This window comes from Pseudopipra pipra, chromosome 1 (genome assembly GCF_036250125.1).
Source record: "Pseudopipra pipra isolate bDixPip1 chromosome 1, bDixPip1.hap1, whole genome shotgun sequence".
In the NCBI taxonomy this organism is placed as follows: Eukaryota; Metazoa; Chordata; class Aves; order Passeriformes; family Pipridae; genus Pseudopipra; species Pseudopipra pipra.
In genome coordinates this window covers 70,787,572-70,812,779 of record NC_087549.1, presented here as the reverse complement: position 1 = coordinate 70,812,779, position 25,208 = coordinate 70,787,572, and the positions used below count along the sequence as shown (strand labels likewise).

General features: G+C 38.3%; 1 protein-coding gene across 3 annotated transcripts in view; it reads right to left on the bottom strand.

Moving 5' to 3' along the window:
* DDC (dopa decarboxylase) overlaps nt 1–25,208 on the bottom strand; it is a 71,427-nt gene that overhangs the window by 35,888 nt on the left and 10,331 nt on the right. For 2 of the 3 annotated variants that reach the window (XM_064660532.1, XM_064660526.1), the window contains exons 2-5: nt 13,528–13,764; nt 8,182–8,295; nt 7,370–7,489; nt 3,315–3,449 (exon numbers count right to left, since the gene is read on the bottom strand). In XM_064660532.1, the coding sequence (XP_064516602.1) occupies nt 3,315–3,449; nt 7,370–7,489; nt 8,182–8,295; nt 13,528–13,728 (570 nt within the window). In that variant the 5' untranslated portion in view covers nt 13,729–13,764. Of the gene's footprint in view, nt 1–3,314; nt 3,450–7,369; nt 7,490–8,181; nt 8,296–13,527; nt 13,765–19,462; nt 19,564–25,208 lie in introns of those variants that run through there. The other variant, XM_064660517.1, reaches the window with a different exon arrangement.

Here is a 25,208-nt window from a genome sequence, read left to right as displayed (position 1 = left end):
ATAAACATATATACCTACACATAAATTAACTGATAGAAACCCTGAAATATCCTTGAGACCATTGCCATGACACAATTCAGACAGGAGTTCAATTAACCTTAGTGGGATCTTTAATTAACATGGTAGGATTGATGTAGAGCTTGAGGTTTTGGCTCTAAATCAACCAAAAGATGTGCAGATAATCAGCTTGCCTGATAATGATTCAGTTGCTCACTAGCACATTTTTATAGCATGCAGCTTTGCTGACCTCTAAAATAATACATGTCATGGTATGATATAAACCGAGATACTTTCTTACATTACCATTTTTTTTAGATTACGTACTGACTAAACTGTGGTTCAATCATTCATTCATTTTGTTAGGCAAGTAAGGATCATTCCCAATGTTATTTTATTTTATTTACAACCCACCGCATTTGAATTCTCCAGAAATAATATTTTTTAGAGCATAAAGCACATATCAGTAATAAAAACAAATATATTACTAAGAAATTCTTATAAAATTATGAAGTACAACAGAATAACAACTAGAATAACTCTATTGACAATGAAAGATACATTTAGCCACAAAATAGTCTCATTTACAACATGACTAAAACAAAAGAAAAACCTATTTTACCTTCCACCTTCTACAGTTTCATTAATCATCATTAATTTGAAAGAGAAAAATTCCTCATCTTTTCATATCATGACTATTCTCACATCTCCATCTTACCCTTGTTGATTTTTGCCAGTGCATACAAGAGCGCTTATTAATTCTATTTTAGTTTAGCATATAATCATGAAAATAATAATCCAAAACTTCAGCTAAACTAGACTAGATGAAGATCAAGATTTTGCCTTTCAACTTCACATATCCTTGGAATTACATGTTTTAAAGGCAGATGTATCATTAACTTTTATCTCAGCAGTGCCTCTTTGTTAAAATGCTTTGGTAAATTAATTAGGTACCAATTTGAGAAAATTTGGAAGCCTAGACTTGAAATATAACTTTTGAAGTGGAAACAATGTGTGGCATAGCAATACCATACTTCATTCAAGTGTACAATGGAAAAATATGTTTTATAACTTATATATACAAAAATTGCAAATAAGCAAACTATAATAATACACTGAGGTTTTTAGCCAGTCAGAACCTCTAAATTGCTTCATCAAGACTTAAAAATTGTAGCAAGATTCTCTTCCAAATGCATTCTTGCATTGTTGGGCTCTGTCAGTGAATGGTTTTCACTCCCACAGAATGGCTTACATTTAACTTTCTTTTGTGGATTATTGCCTGTGAGTCACACAGGTCTGTTCTTAATGCAGAAGGAACAGTGAGCTCTGCAACAACCTGCTTTGAAAGGTCAACAGTATCTTAAGGCAAATCCTTTTGCAAACACAAGTTCCTCTGACCTTCAGTAGGCAGGAAGGCCTGTCAGTCCTCATTTCAGGTGAGCCACTTACATGGGATAAAAAATCAAAACAAGTAAAAGGCTTTGTGCATCACTGGGTCAGTCAGAGCTCTGGGACTGGTGGTCTGAGCAATACTGACCTTAGGGTCTTGGGCAAAAAAAAGGACAAATATCCTTTGTGCCTTTTGAAAGCAGTTATCTTTCCTCATATCTTCTTTTCTTGAATCTTCTCACCATGCAAATGTAGTCCCTCTTGCCACCAGCAAAGAGCAAGTGTACTTTTAACTTCTACAGTGCTTTTTAACATACACTTAGTAGTAAATCAAAGTAAGGCTGAAACCTGGCCATTTTATTCTGCATAATTAAATATTACTTAAAAAAATGTTAGGTACTAAGGAAGGGGTTTTTTTTTCTGTCTCATTGACATGTAGGTAAGAAAATGTTACAGCTATTGAGAAACAACATTGCTTGGCCCTTCAGTAGTATTAGTGTGTCAGAAAGGTAGCAGTAGCAGAACTCATAAGAGTACAATTTGTTCTCATTAATAGTAAAAACCTCTCATTGTCATGGCCTGCTGAGCATTTAGCATAACTCAGTCTGCTAAATACCACTCACAGTCAGAAATCAAGGATTATATTTTCTGTTTCCTTAAAAGATTTCTTAGTTGGATTGACAGATGGAGATCTTAGAATTTTTCTTCTCTAAAAACAAGCAAAAAAATGTTTTGAGCTTCTTCAAGTACTGTGATCAATTTGTTTTATATTCATGCATTAGGTTTGTCTGTGTACCTGCACCTGCACCCATGCAGGCATATAGGGGGATGATGTATGTGTGTTTGTTTGCACATGTGTATGCACATGCATGCATAGACCATGGACATATAAGCTTGGATGCAACAAAAGATGGTCTAGAATTACTCAACATAACTAAAATTAACACCTTATTTAATTATCTTTATTTACTTCAAATGAGCTCTTTTTATAAAGAAGCAATACTTATGTAACACTGACATTTGGATATTTACCCTTCGTATTATGGTAGCACACATGAGACTCCAGCCCACTTATCACAGAATCATAGAATGTCCTGTGTTGGCAGAGACCTCAAAGATCACTTAGTGCCAATCCCCATGCCATGGGCAGGGACACCTTCCACTATCCCAGGCTGCTCAAGAGCTCCATCCAACCTGGCTTTGACACTTCCAGGGATGGGGCATCCACAACCACTCTGGGCAACCTGTTCCAGTGCATTGCCACCCTCACAGTAAAGAATGTCTTCCTAATACCTAATCTAGACCTACTCTCTCTCAGTTTAAAACCATGAGGGTGGGGTCTGACCAGAACAGAGGTGCAGAATCCCCTCCCTCAACCTGCTGGCCACACTGCTTTTGATATAGCTCAGGATACAACTGGCTTTCTAGGCTGTGAGTGCACATCACTGGCTCATGTCCAGCCACTCATCCACCAGCACCCCCAAGTCCTTCTGGGCCCGGCTTGCTCTCAATCCCTTCATCCCCCAGCCTGTATTGATACTAGGGGTTGCCCTGACCCAGGTGCAGCACCTTGCACTTGGTCTTGTTAAACCTTATGAGATTCCCATGGGCTTGAGCTTGTCCAGGTGCCTCTGGGTGCCATCCCATTCTTCAGGTTTATCAACCACACCACTCAGCTTAATGTCATCTGAAAATTTCTTGAGGGTGCACTCCATCCCTTCATCTATGTCCTTAATGAAGATATTAAATAATACTGGTCCCAGTATGGACCCCTGAGGGATACACTTACGATGTACAGTAAGATTTAAACAAGCAAAACCAAATAGTGACCAATGCAAGAAGTCTATGCCTAATTCACCTGCCCATTCAGATGGCTGAAATTGTTAAGTATTAGATGCCATGTTTCCATGTTAGTGAGAGGTACTCACCTGATCAGAAGCATAAGCCACCAGCCTGCCCATGATCTCTGCTTCTGTTAGCTCAGGCTTTTCTGACTGCACACGTCTGATAGTTTTTGTTCTAGCAGCAAGCAGTGAAATCAGGGTGGCCTCACTTGCACTTCCCTGTGGGACAAATTGAAGGAAGGTTCAAAATGAAAACATTCCAGAAGAAGAAAAGCAATGTTTTCTTCTGCATGAATCTGCGAAGTTGTTAACAGAAACTGCAGATGAGAAACTGTGCAATCTCCTACTTTTAAAAATATGTCTGACAGCAAGGGCAGAACCTGCGTTTAGTCTTTGTCTCCTCCTTCTTGATGCCTCTGCCTGTTTTCTCTTATCTCTATGCCTGTTCAGCTTAGGCACCAGCCTTGCAGTTAGTGCTAGAAAGCTGGACTCACAGACTTAAATGTACGTGAAAAGGCTCTCAAATCAGGCACTAATCAGTTGTTAACCAGTAACAATGGCAGGCTAACTGCTGATTTCTGTTCTAACTCTGGATTTCTGCTCATTTAAGTTCCATCAGGATCTGAACATCAGCTCTCACTTCTATCAAGCAACGTGCCTAATTATATGTCTTCTCTGACATTAGAATTACCCTGCCTAAGTCAATTATTGTGTCTAAAAGAGAAAAAACACTGAAAAACAAAAAATGCTGATTGATTATAACTAATTGCATTTCAAAGTATTAGTTATGTATGTTTTCTTTCGCAAACACACAGATAAAAAGAACAGTTACACACTATTTCTAAATTGCACTTTGACTCACAAAACATCAGTTTAAAATGTGCCTTGGATACTCTGTGACAACAAAAGGGGGAATTTTTTTGTATCAATTTCTCAGTAGATTTCACAGAATACAACTTTCCAAAATTTCTTTTTACAGTTTTCATCTAGAATAGGCAGAAGAGACATGCTCTAAACTGCTCTTTTAAACCACAAGTAACAGTTTGTAAACATGTGTTCATAAATTTCAATGTATTGGGGTGTCTTATGCAAGATCAAGATTTTAGGTACTTTAAAAGTTAATCAATCATCATGTGAATCATAACAGTGCAATGGATACAGTTGATTATATCCAAGTGTCAACAAACTAATTTTGGAGTGATGTTTTTTGTCCTGTAGCAAAATTCTATCTTCCCTCTGTTGAAGACCTATGTGTACTTAGTAATTACAACAAATGTTTAAATACTTGAGAAGTCTTTTTTCTTCCCTGAAGATGGGCCTGATCTGACAGATTTCATACGTCAAAATAATCCCAGTGAATTCAGAGTTTCTCCTATCCTGAAATTAGCTGAGCTATTTTTATAAGACATAGGCACCTTTTACACATGGAGAAATCATCCTACTTTTTCTGTCTAAGAAGTCAAAATATCTGAAATAAAATAACTGTTTATACTGTTAGTGTATTTCCAGGACATGTAAGGAATATGCATATTAAAAAAATGTGCACATATATATGAAAGAAAATGGCCGTAAGAAATTACAACGGTTAAGGCATTAATTTGAGATCTGGAAATTTAGGCCTGCACTATTCTGGTGACAGCCTGGTTGGGTGGGTGAATGACTTAGGCTGAAGAATAGCCTCAGCTTTCTGAGGAGTTCCACAAGGTATCCTGGCTGTTCATCCAGACTGGTGCATAGTCTTGCCTTCTGATATACAGCTGGGCCATAGCCTAAATAAAGGCACCTGAATTCAGCAACTTGGAGATGCTTTTGGATGTCTCATGATAGACACAGGCTTTTTCACCTTGCTTCAGTTTCCATAAATCACCTTTTCTATACTGAGTCACCTTTTTTATACTGAAGCTTACAGTGTTTGCAGAACCTGGTTTCCAAGGCTCTTCTAAGCACTTTGCACCAAAGTCTTGCACTAAATATTCTTAAGGAAAAAACCCCCCCTTGGTTCTTGAACTACTTGGCTAACTGACAAACAAGATAAATCAGCAGTGTTCCTTGCCAGGCCAACGATATTTTTGTCTCACCCCTAAAATACTTTGCTGAGCAAAAAAAACTCTTTAAAATTCACTTTACAGCAATTTATCTAGAATGAACAGCAGGATACAAACTTCAGGAAGAAAGTTGCTTTCTCATTTATTTTTAAAAGCTGTTTTTCCCCCTCTTGAATGCTGTATTCTACATTAAGTGAAGGATGATGATACCTTTCCTTTTACCACAAGCAAACAAAGGTTGCCATGGCAAGCAGGCTCAAGAGGCGGAAGAAATATCAGCAAGAGCTGATGTTCATGTCCACCAGAGCTCTGAACTGAAATTTTCTTTCATCTTTTGCCATTTTGAAGTGTCATCCTGCACACAACAACAAAGTGCTTCATATTGACATAGACTTTCAAATGTAATTAAGAGCCAATTTTCGCAGGCTCGGTTTTACCCAATACCACAATAATTACTTGGCATTTACCAAGAGAATGACTGGCACTTTCACACACTCCTGTTGTCTTTGCCTCACACTTTGCCTCTTATTTGTATCATTATTGTTTCAGGAGCAAGACGAAGATCTGCAGCCCAAATGACTGCATGGTAAGCAGGAACACAGCCCACTTTCGATTTTTGAAACTGACTGGTTTCTGATGAAAATTATGGGCAATCCAGCACTGTCAGCCTGGAAGGGCAATATTTCCTGCTGATAACAATCAGGCATAATTGCTTGCTTTCACTGGTACAAAAGAGATGCTGCTAAGATGCAGGACGAAAGCTTGATTTCTTGAATGTAACCCCCTCCCTAGCAATTGTAATGATAAAGATACTAACAGGGCAAGGAGATGAATAAAGAACCATACTGTAAATGCACTGGTGTAGGTGCAGCTCCATCTAGGAGAATCAAAACAGTTGGGTTAAATTCATTCTTGCCTTGGAAGATGTTGGGAAGAATTCACTGGAATATGATGCAGGCATTTGCAGCTGAGATCAAAGAAAGAAGCCTCTGATTCTAGCCTCTAATTTAGATGTATATTAGAAGTCTGTCTTGGGATAAAATGGATTGTGCCCTGGCTTCCAATGACCAGACTCCAGAGACTATCAAAGGAGCACAGAACAATTATTTAAAATTTCATCTTTTTCACAGTAGAGATCTATTTAAATAGATTAATAGCTGTGACCAGAGCTGCATTTGCAGAATGACCATGAGCTAGTGAAGCTATGGCTGACAAATAATATAGCATTATTATGCAGGCAAGTTTGCCCATTGATGACATATTCATTATTGATCATGTTATCTGTTCAGACACTGTAGGTTTCATTAAGCAGTCAATGTCAAGTCAAAATCTTCTATTTTGAAGATGCAGTGTAGTCTGAAAATGGTATTATCTATTGATAGTACTGCTTAGGTTCAACTTTTAAGCAGCTCTTCATTTTATTGTAATATTCCAATATTTCTTAAAATAATTTCAACTTCTTTGGCAAAGAGTGACAGACTTTCTACAACATTCTGCTATTTCTATGTATCAAAGATTATCTCCTATGTTGTTATCCATTGCTTGATCTCTGACACTTTTTCTCCTAAAAGAAAAAGCAAACAGGAGGGCTCTTTTGAAAATTGACTGAAGTAAACAATTGCACATGTATAAGGTGGACTTCATGGAAGCCTTTGTAAGCACTTTTCATGCTGCTCTACTCAAATCCTCAGATATATTTCTATTTGAGAAGATTTTTTCTAATTTCAGCTATGAGCCATTGCCGCACATTGTTGGTAGGTATGAGTTCAATTCATTGATCAACAAATTAAATTATTCTGATTTGAATTTTAAGCCTAAACTGTGCTTTTAAATTGAACTACTAGTAATTCTTCACAGAGAAGTGTTTCAGAAATCAGCTGCTCTAAAATCAAAACATTCATGTCATTACTTTCATGAATGATCCTACCCGCATATGGACCTTCTCACAGAGCATCAATCTTTTTGAAAATTAGAAAGGAACCCATGTGGCAGAAAAAAAAATTTATTCCCTTTATTAGTGTCTTAGTATAAAGATTTCACAAAATCATCAATTCACAAACTCAATTTGTATTCTTTTTTCAGGTCCCCTCTTACCTGAATGACTCCTCCACCTTGGCCATCCTTCCCAGCTAAAAACTCTTGAGGCAAATTAATCATCTTCCCTAGCCAATCCAGCATGACGGTCTCCAGCTCTGTGCAAGCTGGACTTGCAGCCTGTGTTGAAAACCAGAACATAGAGAATAACCTCATTACACCATGAAGCGAAATAAGATCTACCAGAGCAAGAATAATTCTTTCTCTGTCTTTCACTATGGAGGAAGAGACTAGATGACTAATGTTACCAGCCAAATTAGGAACCTGAAGACCACTTTTTGCATGCTGTTTCTAATACTTATTAAAAAGAATATCAAAATAGGCCTTACATAGAACTGTAGCTATCAAATGTCACAGCTAGGATTTGCATCTTGCTTTTTTTTTTCAACATCCAATACCAGCCTCTTTTGAGAAGAGTCCGCCTCATTTGAATGTGAGGTTTTTAACACAGTTAAAATTCATCACAGTTCTCATTTCATCCAGATGAAATGAGAAATAACAACAGTGGGTGATAGACAGTAGTCATATACTTATTGAATTACCAGGGAGTTTGCACTGCTACTACTAATTCTAAATGCTGGTGATTTTTCAAGGTCAGAACTTTAAGAGGAAATAGCCTTTTATTCCTCGAGTTATTCAGAGTGTCTGTGTGAAAACACTTAATTAGTTAAGGAAATTTACCTGCAAAAATAGTCCTGTGACTTCATTGCTATTAAGCAATAATTTCATTGTAGAATGTTACTGAAATGCTTAAAATCTTGGCAAGGTGAAGCATCATTACCACACAGCAGTACACACTGGAGTAAACTTACCCAAGAGAAGCCCACACATCCTATTCCACCACACAACATATCTGCAAGAAGAGCTGGGAAGGAAGAGGCTGCAGGGAAGTAGGCAAAAAAGTACGGACTGTGCCAATGAGTCACCTGTATTAAGGGGGAAAATAGTTACTTTTAAATAACGCAGGAAGCAGAAATAAATTGTCACAAAATTAGAAGGTTGGAGTTTGAGACAAGCCAACAGTGCTTAACTACCTGGCTGTAACAGAAGATCCCATTTTTTAGAAGAACTTACCTTGTTTTTTCACAATGTTTTATCTACCTTTTACTCAAATTAAAAATAAATTGGTTCTCACCTTCACTTCCCAACAGTTCCAAAATCAGAGTTCTCCAGCCTAAGCTTCTGCGCAGGACACTATTCTTGAGCCTCTGCTGTCAGGGACTCCCTGGTATTTTGTTCTTCCATCTCTGTCATGAAACTGCCTTAGCAATAGTGTCTTCAGTGCAGTAGAGGTCCACAGAACTCTCTTGCCCACACTCTGGTGTTATTTGTTAACATTCAAGCACTTAATGTAATATCTAAGCAATTTTAAGGATCTGTGAGATACTTGATAATGCTCCACAACTCCAATCTAATAAAATTCAAAAACAGGAAATGTACAGCCACATTGCAATGATCATGGGACATAATGGGATATGATAATGTGCTATGTTTGACAAAAACAACTTTCGCATTCAAGGTAAAAGGCATATTTTCTAAGAAGTGCTTCTAGAGGATTAGATGAACTATAAGTGATAATTCAGCAGAACATGTATAAGATTTTTTTCTTGGGGGTAATTCAGAGGCTGATGAGATTTTGAAGGCTAGCCTTTTCTTACATCATTTTGTTTCCTCTTTTTTAATACTGGAATTCTTCTGTTACAACCAGAGGGGAGAAAGAATACACATTCTCTCTTGCCTGAGTTCAGTGTTTCTTTGCTGTTTTGTTCTGCATTCCCATCTCTCAAGAATTTTACCTTTTACACTCCTCTCTCCCAGTCTGTGATAACGTTTCTGATTCTGGAGCTAACTCAGGAATCACTCTACTGCACTGTTCTGCATTCTGCAAATATCCTTTTTTTTCCTCTTCTAACCTTCTTCATGCCAACCACCAGCTCTTCCTGAAAGGACATGCTGCATATGTTAAGGGGAAACTGTCTTAACTCTTGCATACACAATGAATCAGGCATCACTTCTCTTGCTGTAGTATACCATATATAAAATTTCAGATGTCCCTATCTCTTTCATATGAAAACAGCTCCTATCTATTACAATTTTTCACTGTATAAACTAGGCCCCTACCTGGTATGTTCAAGATTTCATTTTTCTCATCACTAGGTCCAAACCTGTCAAATCAGCTATCCAAAGACAAGCCACTGTTAACATTTCCAGCTGCATCTCATATTTGGTCTGGATCTCCTTCTTTGCTGTAACAAAGTTTAGAGCACTTGTGGCAAACACTTTCCTTCACAAATCAGAAAAAAATTGTATGGGACTTGGTTCTTCACAAGAAAACAATAAAATATTCAAGAAGCAGTGGTCCCTGATAGAACCCATCACACTTTCACTGATGTCCATAACACGCCAGGACTGCCACTGTGCATCTCCCCAGCTCTAATTCTCTGTGATCTGTAAGACTTGTGACATTCATCTTGGGTTAATCAAGTTAAACTGACTGCTTGCTGGGAGCCATTTATTTGATGTAACACAGCAGATTTCAGTTGCTCTACTCACATAAAGCAAAAAAGCTAAAAGCCCTAGGGCAAGTGCAGCTGCAGTTCCTCCTCCTGCCTCCCCTTCCCCCTCCTCTTGAAGCAGCTGTAAAATTCTTTTTTTTCACCATGTTGGAACAGACACACTTAGTCAAATATTGTAAAGACAGCATAATTGATGCTTGTTTTTTCAGCCTGCTGCTGATAAATAATGATACACAAGTGTCTTGGGTTCACTTTAATTACCACTCTAATGCTTCTCAGATACCTGTGATTTCCAGCCAGGATGTCTTTCTCTGGCTTCCTTAGTCTAAGAAACAGTCTTCCCTTACCACACACTAAAGATAGGTACTTCAGCTGAAAGTTCATACATTAATAGATCCAATGTGAGGAAAAGTAGCACATTCAGTACTGATATTTGTAGTTACAACTACACTCATCTTTGGCTCTGAAAAAGGAGGAGATACATTTTAAAAGAACAAAGCAAATCTGAGAGAGGAAAGTGACTCTCATTGATATTTTTACAGGCAGATCCTTTCCATGTTGCCTTCCTGCTGTGGAGATCAGAGTTCACTGGTTGTTCCCTCTGTCCCTGTGTAAATACCAGGAATTTAGCACCATTATTGTCATCATCATTTGGTGGACTGCCCTTTGGAGGTCTACATTACATTTCACAATAAGTCTCCATAAAGAAGTTTCACCACTTATGAATGCCTGTTCTCCTATAGGGTAAAGACAGCAATAATTGCTGCATAATTGCTTCACACTATTAATTGATCGTTGCTCCTCTGAAGGAGCACCATTTTCACATTTTCAATCATCCAATCAGGAATCCCAGGCTCCTGAAATGCATGGGAAAAGACTTGAGCAAGGAAGACCTTACCTGGAGAAGGATCGAGTTAGGACACATTTAAATAAACTGGATATACATAAGTCCATGAAGCTTAATGGGATGCACTCACAAGTGCCACAGGAGCTAAAGGGTGTCACTGAGACCTCTCTCAAACATCTCTGTAAGGTTACAACAACTGGGGAACATTCCAGAAGACTGGAAAAAAAGCAAATGTCACTCCTATCTTCAAGAAGGGCTAGAAGAATGATCTTTGAAACTACAGGCCTCACCTCAATCTCAGGGAAGATGAAAGAACCTTTAAGCTATTTCCAAACATGGGACAAGAAGGTTATTTGGGCTAGGCAGCAAAGCTTTGTGAATGGGAAAGGCTAGTACTGTTTAACATCTTCATTAAAGATCAGTGCACCCTCAGCAGTGTTGCAGATGACATAAAACTGGGAGGAGTGTTTAATATATGGTATGGTCATGCTGCAATTCAAAGGGACACTAACAGGCTGCAGAAATGGGCCAACAGGAATCCCATAAAGTTTGACAGAGAAATGCAAAATCCCATACCAGGGGAGGAATAACCTCCTGCACCAGTATATGCCAGGGCTGGCAAGCAACTCTGAAGAAATGGGCCAGGGAGTCCTGGTGGACAAGCTAAACATAAGCCAGCAATGTGCCCTTGCAGCAAACACTGCCAGCAGCATTGTTGTGCCACATTAGGAAAATTGTTGCCAACAGGTTAAAAGAGGTAATCCTTCTTTTCTTTGCAGCACTAGTAAGGCCACACCTGGAATGCTGTGTCCAGTTCTGAGTTCTTCAGGACAAGAAAGAAAGACATGGTCATACTGGAGTGATTCCAGTGAAAGGCCATGGAGATGATTAATTGCAGCTAGGATTGTTCAGCTTGCAGGAAGCTCAGGGGGTATCTTGGTAATGTGTTAACCTTCTTTACCTCATGGGAGGGTGTAAAGAAGGTGAAGTCAGATTCTTATCAGCAGTATCCAGTGACAAGACAACAAGAAATGTATACAAATGGAAATACAGAAAATTCTACTTAAACATAAGCACAAGCTTTTTTCCTGTGAGACAGTTCCAACCTTGGAATAGGACAACAGACTGCAAAGAGTTCATCCTTGGAGATATTCCATGACCAATTGGACATAGTCCTAAACAATTCGCTCTGACTCAGCCTTGAGCAGTGGGGGTGGGCTAAATGATCTCCAGAGGTACCATCCAATCATTACTATACTATGAGCTCATGATTCTGTGCTCACGTGAGTCTTCAGAATTTAGTATAAACAACACAGGCAGAATCAGAGTTACTATAAGAACTGGGACTTTTGTACTTGTGCTCTTCGTGTCACTAACACTAACATTTCACAGCAGTGGAAAGATTTTGGTTAGAACATTTCTTCTTCAGAATGTATCATTTTGTAAAAGGAAACTTCTTTGCAGGGCATGTAAATATCAAGAAAAAATCCATTTAGTTAAGAGGGAACATGACATATTGATGACATAATTGGAATTCAATGTCTCGCTTTCTATTCTCAAATGATTCATCTCTTATTTTTTTAATCTGGCATTATTTTATTGAATGTTCTTAAGTGCTCAAAGCAAAGTGTTTTCTGTTCTAATTCACAATCATTACCATTTTCCTCCAATGAAAAAGAAAAGACAATCATGTCTATGAGCAGCAATTAAAGTATTTGTATGTGTTGGACATAATTCTCTTATCTAATCTGCACTGATTTAACTCTGTTGGATTTAAGACTTCATCCACAAACCTTGGAAAAGAGTGGAGAGATTTCAATTGACTTCAGTGAAGCTTTTGCCTGATAAAGGACAGCAGGGCTGGCTCCAAGGGAAACAAGATAAAGTCCTCTTGAATATCAAATATTTACATTGGTCAATGAAAAGGAATTGGTATTATAGTACACTGACTAACCACATTTGGAGATTGCGATGTCCACTTACATCACAATCTTATCACCAGTTACATCTAGAGAAGTAACCTAAGGTAGTTATTGCAGAGATCCAAAGGACAGATTCCGCATTAACATTTACTTATAATTCAGTCCTCTTCAAGTTACTTAGAGACCTTAGGAGACAAGCATATATTTAAAATAAAAAAGGTATACCATGAATGGAAAAACAACAAAGATTCAGATCTGGACAAATGCCAGATGCTTTGTTCTGCATTGTTGTCCAATACTGATCTGTCCAAGGACTAATATTTAGGTAGTGGCCATCTGCCTTTAGGTACTAGAAGAAGCTGACATTTAGAGCACAAAGAGCACAAGTCAACAGAACAAGTATTGGGGAGAATCCTTTCTAGTCATCTCTGTAATAGAAAGAAGTCTCCTAAGAGAATTTTAACATTTAAAGATCAGCTTGAAAGAACACTTTAGGCACAGCAGACTAATAAAATTACCATTTTGTAAAATATTTACTGTGCTATGAGGATAGAAAAAATATCACATGAAATTGAAAGTTATAAAGCTTTGCCTTAACCAATTCAAGGGAGGAAAGGGGATTATTTCCAAAAGTAAGCCTTGCTTGAAGCAAAAGAATTATTCGATTATTTCTAGGAAGAACAGAAAACACTAGTTGTGTAAAGTGTGAGATCATATTTAACATGTAAAGGCTCCTGCCTTCTAAAAGTTTAATAGTGTGGGTACTTATGTTGGTAAGGTCTAGCTGCACAGCCTTCAACCCATGCTTTCTTTAAAGTCTTTGAAAACCTAAATGCAGTATTGAACATTACATTACAGATCCATTTTTCTTACCCCTGGCATAATGATCTTCTCAATGTCTTTAAAGATATCCTCGAAGCTCTCAGGCTCCTGGGGTGCACAGTCTGCGATGAGGGGCCTTAGGTATCCTGGTTCCACATCTGGGAAGACCTGTCTTTTATCTATCTTCTCCAGGTAATCTGCAACATAGTCCACCATCTCCTTCCCTCTCTTGCGGAATTCTGCAGCATCCATGGGTATCAGAGTTTAGGGCTTATTATCAGAGAAACACTTCAAAAAAAAGGGGAAAAAAAGTCATTTTTTAAAGAAAATTTTACTAGCTTTAAACATGTTATTCATATGATTTATAGGATGACTTATACGGTCATGATGTAGATTACCTTAATACAGATAGCCAGCATCTTTAGCACAGAAGAACAGCAGAAGCACATTGATGAAGTCTCAGAAATTACAGATTTAATCCCTACGGCTGCTGGTGGATACAAGGATGTGGCACTGTTAAGTGGCACATAATCTACTCCCTCCTGCCTTATACAGAAGAGGTCTAAGAAAATAGCATGCTGTGTGTCTCTATTATGATGTGTAATAACAAGCTATAATAATCACAGTTATCACAGTGATCCACTGTGCCACCCTGTCATTTTATCTGCTTCTTGACTCCTGCCTTGCCTCAAGATTTAACTCCTTTACTCTTTCACTATAAATGCATATGCTGTGTTACCTACTAAACCTGATCTCTTAATGAGGTTTTAAATAGAATTCACTTCAAGTTGATCTGTACTGCGTTTTGCAGGAGGATGTGAGGAAGCTCTCTCTGGGGCTGTCCATATCTCCAAGATGTTGGGCTGGAGATCCAGATGTGCTTTGAGATAGGCAGAGACTGTGTGAGCACACCCAAGCTGAGATGAGCTGGAGTTTGCCTGCAAAGTGCTTTGCAAACATAAATTCGCAATATTAGGGGTGCCTGCTCCTGCCACCCTGGCCCACCCAAATTTTTTACTCTATGTGTCTGTGCATTGAGTACTTGGTGAAGATTGAGACCACAGTGGCTAAAAAGTGTCTAGAGTCTTTATACACTCAGGTTGAATGGTACTGTTCCTTGGAAGCTAGTAAGAAAACTAGCAAGTGAAACGAGGACACTCACTGCTGGTGTCAAGAATTACTATGCTTAGTTCACATATATGTAGTTCTTCACTTTGTAAAGAAATAATTACTGTAAGCACAATGTGAATATTCGGTAATTAAGGCACAACTCTTCAGATAGCAAGTATTCGTGCTAAGGATTTATAACTGAGGACATCTCTTCGAGAAAAGAGACCCCTCTGGACTTTATTATATTTGAACCAGTACTGTAACATCACAAAAGAAAGACATCATTGATAAACACTGTCCTAGAGACATCTCGGCTGCTACAAATTGAGGATCTGGGATTTGTGTGGAGCAGCTGCTGCTGCTGCTATTTAAGAAGGCTGGGTGCTGCTGTAGGTCACGAACCACTTGGGAAAGTAAGGATCTGCACAGTAGGGACTTCAAGACTCCACAGAGAATAGCTGTTCTTGTTGCTATTTTACTAGAGTTATATTACTCTCCTTAACCATTATGGAAGTTATTATTTGGCTCTGTCTATGCTTTTCTGAAAAGCGTATTAGGACCTTTCTCAGATCTTGCCACTAAGTTGCTGCAAACACATTGTCAGTAGTCATTACCGTCCTCAGAGGATTCTGGTGGGCAGCTTTATGTGTTATCTCCCTTTGAAAGCCTGTTTAAGGGAGCAGTTTTGCTTCTACTCCTTAAAATTAGGATGATTCTATTTCTTCAATACCTCCCTAATCTTATGTGCCTTTTCATTTAACACATCTTTGTTCACAGTTCAGCATGAACTTCAGCAATCAATGCGCATCTCTGTGGCAGCAACCTAATTACACCCCAAGGCTCAGTTCTCTGGTTTAGATATTTTTGCCAGAAGAAATCTAAATATTGTACTGTTGCATTTCTTTTTCAATATATCCCTAACTTAACCCTTAACTTATGCTGGTTTTATTTCTTTTATGCTACTTCATTAACGAGTTCATTGCTATAACATGCTCTAAAGAACTTGCGCAAGGTAATCTTATTTTTTTCTCTAGTTTCAGAGATAAAAGCTGAGAAAACAAGAATTTAACACACAATGACAAATTACTAGCAGATGCCTGAGACTGAACTGACTCAGAACTTGAGGACTGGTGTTTCCAGCACTACTGCTGCTCACCACAGTGTTACAGTCATTCCTACAGACTTTTACAAATGGATCAGTTCATCTGAGTATCTCATTCCATATCTGTGGATCCAGTGAACCACAAGTACAATGTCAAGACAGGTAAGAGTATGTAAGAGTATGACTACAGTACCCTCTAGATTTACTTCATAGTAATCAAACATAGATTAACACCATTTAACATAGAAACCTCCATGGATTGCTTGGGCTTTTCCCAAAATATAAATCAAAAGGCATAAATTAAATTACATTGAGTGTAAGCTCAAAACAGCTCACAAACACATAGACAAAAATAAATTTACTTTATCATATTACCACAACGGAGATGGTATGTTATATAGCTTGTGACCATTTTTCTTCCACCTAGATTTTTTTGTCTGAAATTGATTTCTATTGCAAATAATATTTACATCATCTTGTTGCTATACAGTGTGCTGATATAATTTATTGTCATTTTTATTATTAGAAGTTTGGACAAAGTTCTTTTCAGATATCAGTATAAGCAAATAAAATTTATATCTAAACATCAGATACACATTCTGTGGTTTCATCCTATCAATGAAACTGGCACTGAACTGGAATTGAAATTTGTCAGTCCAATTTGACAAAATACATATTTTAGATAATCACTGAGATCTTGTTTGTTATTTACTCATTATACTTCTTCCCAGGAACTGGAGGTCCACTGGCTCATCCTAGCATTGTTTTGGCTGCACTGCTTCTGTCATAAATCACTGTTGCAATAACATTCTTAAAATTCAGGATAAGTAATTAAATTGCAGGGGAAACTCACTGGTTTTAACTGAACCAGGAACCTCAGAATAAAGAATGGGAGCCTTCCATCCGAAATACGCTACACTGGTTGCAGTGCTATAAATTGTTATAAACTAGTATTTGCTTAACCTCAAATATACCTAGAATTCAGTTTGATCGAGTGAAATATATCAATCTGCTTCAATCTGAAGCAGAGTATTCCATTCTTCTTTCCCCCAAAGGCAATACTGAGAAATTAAAAATCTACTTCTTTTGTATCCATGAATCTTCTTTCTTGAAAGTCCTTGCCTGAAAATCCCTTACTTACTGTAATACACATATCTCATGGGGAAACTGTGAAGGCATACTCCTTGCAGGAACACAGTGGTCACCCTTTTCACCTCCTATTTTACATTTCTTCTCTGTCAGTGACAAGACCCACTTACAGAGGGTCTTATTTTTATTCTCTTCCTGAACTGTTCACTACAGACCTCACTTCATCTGCTTGAAATTACTACTTGCTGTGGAAGCCACATCCAGCAGACAGTTGTAATGCTTACCAGTTAATCTCTCAAAGGACAAATTACTTCACCTCTCTACCAGTAGTGAATATTTCCATGTCCTGTATGCATATTCAGCAAATGTACAATGCAACAACACAATGCATAGAGACCTTCCCTCTACGCCACTATATTTTAAAAATACAGAATGTAATTTTCCAAGAAGCAAAATATGTCAGACAACTCAGCCCTTAGGGTTGAAAGTGAAAACACTGTTTCAGAGAATCCGTATTTTCTGAAGGGATGAGTGTTACAGTCTGCGTGCTCTCAAAATATCCACTTAAGTCAAAAGAACTTAAACTGCAAAATAATGAAGGCCAAGTTTCCAGAACTAAATGGAAATTTCAGAGAAACTAAGCCTCTCCCTAAAGTATTTAATAGCGGTCTATCTTCTCGAAGGCCCCTGAAGAGTGAGGAGGGCTCCACACTTCCAGAGATCTCACACCTTCCAGGATGAATTTCAGCTTATTCAGGATTTGCCCGCTGAACCCCAAACGAGGAGAGCACAGCTTCTCAGGAAGCACCCTGCCTATTATCAACCTCTACCACATTGTAAACTGTCTGTATGCAAAGACATTAACAGTCTCACTCTGATTGATAAAATACAATTTTACCAAGCATATATTATGTCTGAGAATTTTTGTTCCCAGCAAGAATCAATGACTATTGTCACCACTGCATACTTCGGATCAAATCCTATTTTACTGGAGAAGATTGAGTTCTGCTCTAAACTGCAGGTAAAAACAAGAACAATCATGTTAACCTTAAATTATATCAACGTATCTTTTTTAGTATTATTTATTCATGTAAACTCTTAGGTCTTTGATTTTGCTGTAATTTGTGAGAGGACAAGTACACTTTCATTCATTCACTCATGGCTAGGCTTCGCGAACGAAGATTTGGGTAGCACTACACAACCTAAAGTTGACATATCCTTTGCTGCTTTGTTTCAACTACTCCTTCTACCTCAGTGAACTGAAATTAGAACATGGCCACACCTTTTTTTAGTGGAGTTACCAAAAATTGTTGTTAGCCTTTAAATTGCATATGTGCATTTGCAAACAGTTTTCTGCTTTATTTGAAACTGAACCATGCGAATGAGCAGTTTACACACAATTAATTACTAAATACATTTATAGTTACAATATTATGTTGGTAAATTCAGCTTTTTTGATATTTCTGTTAAAAGGTCTATAATTTTAGATTCTGTTTGTTTGGGGGGGAGTTGTATTTACTAAATATAAATGTAAAAGATATCTAAATGCTACCAGGAAATTTGTTATGAGGAAGAAAAAAAAAAAAGATGAAAAAGAGAAAAAAAGGGGAAAAGAGGAAAAGGAGAGCAAATGAAGAGAGAGATATATTTGATATATTACAATTTTATGTGTGCCTGTTCTCCAGTTCATCAAAGTAAAATAAACAGCTAACATAATAAAATCTTTTAGCAGCTTCTATTATTAAATACAGACAGGAAGAACACATAGACACGTTAATAGCACCTAAAACTGATAGCTGTATTTGCTCAAAAAAACTAATAACTCTGTATCTTTCCAATAAATGAGAAAAGTGCATTTTCTATTCTGCCAACTGATTGTTGCAGAACAAAATGTAATTTAAAGGCTCATGGTGCTACAGTGACACCACTGAAGCTATCAGAACTTCTGCTACTGAACCTAACTGAAGGTTTTTGCTACTGCTAAGCTAAACTTCTACGTTGGCAATGGGATATTGCCTGAAAAAGGACTGCAGGATGAATTTTATTTCAGCATGAGTAAAAAGGAACTGGATTTACTCTGTGCTTCTACCTTTGTGAAAGCCAAGAATTAGGAATATCTCTTAAGAGTCCTCACATTTTATTTAAAAAATTACATTTTCCAGTTAGAAGTTGCTTACTGTATTCATTGCTGTCATTGGCACAGAGTCTGCAACTTCGTAATTTTCCCTTCTGAGGTCTTACTATAGTGACAGGAAAGGGTTATTTCTGAGGAAAACCTCATCCTAAAAAGTTATGAGTTTAATTTATCTTGAAATTTTATTATTCAAAATATTTGGCAGAAAATTTCCCAAGGTCTACTTGGTTATTCCAAGCACTCCTGTATTTGGAAAGACAAGATACAAACTTTTTGGATACATGGGATTCTGCATAAATGTATATAAGCAGTTATAGCTGACATACAGCAGATGTAAAAAGAAGCAAAATCAAAATGAGAAGTACACGATACATTGTGCAAACTCAGATTAAAAATAAATGCTTTTCTTTTTATTATTATGCCTAAAATAACACAAGCTGGCTGTTTATTAGCTGAGCTCCCACTCTCAGTAACCAATTGTTGCATTAATCCAAATGTACCTACTTGAATTTAATAACCACAAAGCCTTAAGGACAAAGAATGTTACTTACACAGAGTTGGTTTTTCCTTCTCCTCTGTCTTTCTCACTGTCTTTCTTTGCTCCTCTGTCACAGCTATAAAGTGGAGAGGATGCAGTTGCCTGCATATATAGGCAGAGTATCCGTGTCCCTTCAGCCTATCAGAGCCAAGGGCTTTGCACTGAACATGCAGCAGCAGCATCTCTCCCTCCCTCCCACACCTCCTCCAAAATATACTCAGCAAAAAAAACCACCCGAAAGGCAGACGGATCTGATCGAGAAGCGGCCACTGCCTGCTTAACTATGGAGTGGTGTGTGCTTTCTTCCAGGGACTCCATTAACAAGTCTGAGCTCATTACAGTGAGTGATCACATGCGCCCGCTCTGTGTTACACACTCCAGGACATTTTTGCTGAGGCTGCTGCTGTAAGAGCACATGCTTTGATCCACTTCGTGAAACATTATTTCCAGAAAACAAACACAGATATGACTGAAATACCACTCAGGTGACTGCTAATTCTGAACAGGTATATATGTGGGATTAACATCCCTGGATATGCTTTATCCAACTTCTTTCGGTTTCTCTCTTTCATCATATGTATACTTAAAAGCAATACTAAGTGTTCAAGATTTGTTTTCCTATTCTAAAAGTTTTATGTGGAGTTCTCTTTCCTAGATGAATCCAGGTAACTTCCTGTCATTTTTATGTGGTTCAAGTTAATTAAAAAAAAAAATACTATCAGCATTTCATAGTCCTGATCAGCTTATAGCCAGGTAGCGTCGCAGATTTGGGACAGTCACTGCTCCTACACCAGTCTCCAGTACACTGCAGTATTACAGCCAACCTTTTTGTGAAGGAGGAAGAAGCCCTGGCTGTCATATATTTTAAAACTGTCGTGGCTGTGTTTGCTCTTCTAATGTTATAAGACCAAATACAACTCCACTACCATTCTGGAAGAGTCTATTCAAAATAAAAACAGGACCTAAACTCCACATGTCAACTTGCTAGTTCCACTGCGCTTGTTGTGCTAGATATTATTCTGTGATGTGACTTGCATTCTCAGTGCCCAGACTGGCTGCTGTAATGATTTGTCTATGATCTTGAAATGCATCAAGAAATCTCAGAGTCAGTTGCTAGTGACTCTGTTGTTTTGAGTTTTTTTCCACAGCAAATCAACTCCTGAGCGTTCAGAGTTACAGTCTCGATATATTGGGAACCCATAAGAAAACAAGTGTTTTGGATACTTCTCCTATTTTTTCTTTCTCCCTGAATTTGACTGAAAAAGGCTGAAAATTCAAAATCTGTTTTAAGGGTATAAGAGATGCAGAAACTGAAGACGTCTCTAGTAAACTTAAAGATAATTGAAATCTCACTTCAATGTTTCACCTAAATGGCTTGCACAAGGTAAATAACTTTCAAAGGAAACTAAAAATGGAAACTAAAATTAAGATTGGAGTACTAAAATTGTGGTTTCATCAGTGTTGAAATACCACCTGACATGTTTTTATTTTTCTGCTGTACCTGTAAATCTTCCTGTGAACAGACAATAATTACATTTCCTTTTTTTTTTTTTTTTAATTCCTCAGGAAGAAAAAGGAAATAAATTGTCAGACCTACAACAGGCAAGCTGGAAAAGGGAAATTAAATGCACTTCTAAAAAGCATGTTCCATGTCTCTCTACAATTCTAGTAATTCTTCTGACTCCTACTACTTTCATAATTCTGATCATCAACTATTGGCAATACACAAATTTCAGCTTAACAGAATCTTTCTGTAGTGGACAAAAGCAAGATCACTAAGTTTTCTATCATAGGTGCTGACTAAGTCAGACCTGATGTGGCCCTCTGAATTTGCTCCAGATCCTTCAGTCTGCTGAAGGGCTTCAGGCTCTTTCACAGAGAATAACTTCTTTTACTGCTGAAACACAGGGAATAGAGATCTCCCCTTTACTGCCAAACTGTTTCAAAATTCAAGATAGAAGTGCGTGAGAAATAACAGATGATCCCAAAAGGTTTAAAGGCCTGGGCTTGTTGGTAAGCAACCAACAGACTGCATTATTCACACCTAACAAGAGACAAGCTTCAATATGTTTTTTGCACATGGAGGTATGTCACCCTGATGATGATATATAATGGTACTGTGCCCATGCAGTAATGGTATCAATTTCTTACCATTGCTGAACCCTTTGGTTTGCAAACGAGGTGGGAGAGATAATGTGTTTGAACAGGAGGCTTCAGCACAGCACCAGAAAACAATGCAGACAACCTGTTTTCAGTGACTTTGCAGTCCCATTGTCAGTTCAAGTGCAAAGACATGGATCAAAGCAGAGGAAGTTGTACCCGCTTTCTAATAGTTTTTACCTCTTCCACCACTGTACAATGAAGGTTAGAAATGAAAATGCAGTTTTCCCAGGCTTTCAGTCCAGTCGCGATTAGATGATTTTACACTCAACTTTATTTTTCCCTCACCTGAATAGCCTGACACTTATCATATGTTAGCCTCCTGGTATGGCTCTAGTTACTAAATTTGATCAAGGTGTGTTTGTGCTGTAGTTCACTGAGCCTAACATTAATTGAACAATACTGTTCTAAGCTATAACATGAAGGGCTTTTAATTGACTCAGATATCATCAGTACTTTAGATATTGACAAAATAATTTGAAACAATTCATTAGAAATTGTATTAGCACAATGTTTGTGCCCGTTTTCCATATTTGGCATAAAAGGAACAGTCACTGTTGCCTAAGCATAAGAAAAAACACTGGTTTGTTGCTTAATATTTGGGTTTATCTGTAGCACAGGGATGCTATTTGGAGGCTGAAGGCCTTTTTTTCCTGTTTTCCTTGCTGTTGCTCTTTCAAAGAGAGAACAGTAGTAGAGCCCCATTTTTGTCTTTTTTTCCTCCACCCAATATTTTCTTCTGTGAATGTAAAAATACCAGTAATGAAAAAGAAAGTTATCTACAAAAAGGTAAAAGAAAGAAAAAAAAAACCCTTGAAAATCACTCAGATGTACTGGAATGAAAAGTCCTTATATGTTCCATAAACAAGGTCCAAATCTGCATAAGCCATAAGGATGGGACAAGACAGAAGAGAATGTTTTAACCAAAATGTGCAACTAATAATTTTCTAAATTAAACAAAGGGTGCCTTTCCTTTGGAAGAAAGTAAAAATTAAATAAAGCCTTCAGACACAAATAGATGGATTACTTGCAACGTATGAGGATAAAACCTAAATCTCCTGCAGAACATAAGTAGACTTTGCAACAGATTAGCCAGGAGATGAATCTCAGACAGTGCTGACAAACTGGGAAAGTAACTATCCTCTCCTTCATGAATATTTTATGTGTGACTTGTTTTCCCTGTTCAGTTCCTATTGCTGTCTGTGTGAACATGTGAAGGTAAACCAAAGAAGGATAAAAAGGAACTGCTAACGAAGTGAACATGGACACAGACTGGAAACACACAGCTTCAGAAGAGCTACTGTACCACTTGCTGGTTCGAGGCAGCCTGAGCACATTACTCTTACAGAAGCAAGCCTACCGAAAAGAGAGAGGTTGTGATGAACTGAAGAAGTGTCAACAGAAAAACTGACAGGCTGTGAAGAGTCGCAGAGACAGTGAGAGCAGGCTGCAATCACAGTAGGCAGATTCTTCCAATAAAGAGATAGGAATAGCTTCTGCTGTGAGCTGAGAAGATGTGCTTACCTAGAGGCGTAGGCACTGCCAGGGCACTTGTCCAGCCGTGTATTGCTCGCAGAGAGAATTTTCTCAAGCATTGATTACCGTGAGCCTCACAGGGGCTGTGGCTGATAGATGAACTGCTATCAGGGCTTAAATCTGCTATGAAGACCTCATGTTAGAAAAGCAAGTTATAGCAGTTAGTTTATGAATGGAGTAGTCCACTGTGCGGATGAAAAGACAGACCCAGATGAGGCATGAAGAAGATGGCTTGAAATACAGGGGGAACGTAATGCAGCACTTGTTCTTACGCAAGTGATTTGTTTGGATCACTGTTTGCAAAGATATCAAAGAACACCTAACAGTCGAGAAGACATTTTGTCACTGACTGTGATTAATGCCTTGTCCTGACAGCCATGCACTACCATGCCCTACTTGCAAAAAGCTTTGAAGAGCATTTGTCACCCGTATAAGCCTTGAGTCACTCTTTATAGGATGAGAACAACACTAGAGTCTCCCCATAAAGAGCATGTTGGTGCCTAGCTTTCTCAGATTACAGCAAATACTACGGCAAGGGATCATTCTGGTGTTTCTTGCCCTTCCTCCCTGTCAGCTTTGCCGCAAAGGTGTCCTTGGCTCTCCTTCACTCTGTGCTAACACCTGCACCTTTCTAGAAAAGACCAATGCAAATCTTCTGAAGACTTTATGCTTATATAATATAAAATGTGCTGAATACATGGACTTTCTCCAAGAAAGAGAAATTACGTCATACACATCAAAAACCTAGAGCTCCAGAGAACTGAATGGGAACTGAACCTTCCACATGCACAGGTCTCTCTGGTCATGGACACACATTCACAGCTGAACCAATAAGTAAAGTAATGTTTGCTACCTTCTGCTGTGGATTACTGTCCTTGCCTTAGAGGTGGGAGTGATATATGTACACATCTAAACAGCTTGTGCAGGAAGACACCTTTACACTAAGATGACAGCTTTCCAGTGGAGCCATGTGACCCGTATATGCCCTGCTCCTGACTCCAGGTAATATGGTTAGCATAACCAACACCATTTCCTAAGACAAACAGCCATAAAATGTGTGCTAATCATGCATCATCTCCTCCTCTTTTCCCCTTTTCAACACTGTAGTTGTCACCAACATGTGATGACCACCATTACAGAACAGCCAGATTCCCTGGCAGTGTTGCGAAAAAACTATCTGCCCACCAAGCACTGCTGCCAGGATGTGGTGTCGCCTGTTAGGGAACACAGAAGTGTAACAGTACATGAAATATTGTCCATAAAATCAAGCAGTTGCAAGTCCTGATGCTGGACAGCAAAACCTGTGATCCCCCAGTGGCCCGGGATGCAGCTACCATTGTTTTCTCCCTCTGAAGACTGAGTGACTCATGTTCTTTTGGGTAAAGTCTGAGTCCAGATTACGATTATTGTATCATGCACCTGTTACTTAGAGTTTGACACGATCTGCAGAAAGTCCAAATGACTAAAAGTGTAAGTAATTAAAGACTCCAGACAATAAGAAAGCTCATTAATCATTACACTCATTACTAGAAATTTTGCTTAAAGGAAAGTATAATAATTCATAAAAACTTTGTGCAACAATAAGCTATGCTAAATGCTAAAAATTGTAGATAACATTAAACTGTGTTGAAAAGTATGTATTTTATGTAATAATAAAAGTCTAATTGTATCTAAAACCCTGGGGCCAATTCTCATGCTACCAAAGACCCCTAAAAGAACCTGGCTGTCCCTGTGGCATTAGGTGACAGAGCCACCAAGTGTTCACACGATCCCTCCTGCCAGCTCCACAAGAAAGGCAATCATCTCCAGCTAGGAGGGAAAACAGTGTGCCAGAAAAGATAACAGCTTAAGCTGCTGCAGGTAGCTTCACCAAAGTGCAGCCAGCCATATCCCCACTCAGAACTGCCTGCCATCTGTTCTCCTTATGATCTTGTTCCCTTCCACACTTCAGATAATCACAGCTTCCACATTACCACTAGGAGAGGCAGGCTCTCATTTAGGCAGGATTTACATGCGACTGGCAGAGATAGGCAGTTAAATAAGAAGGACAGTCCAATGTATTC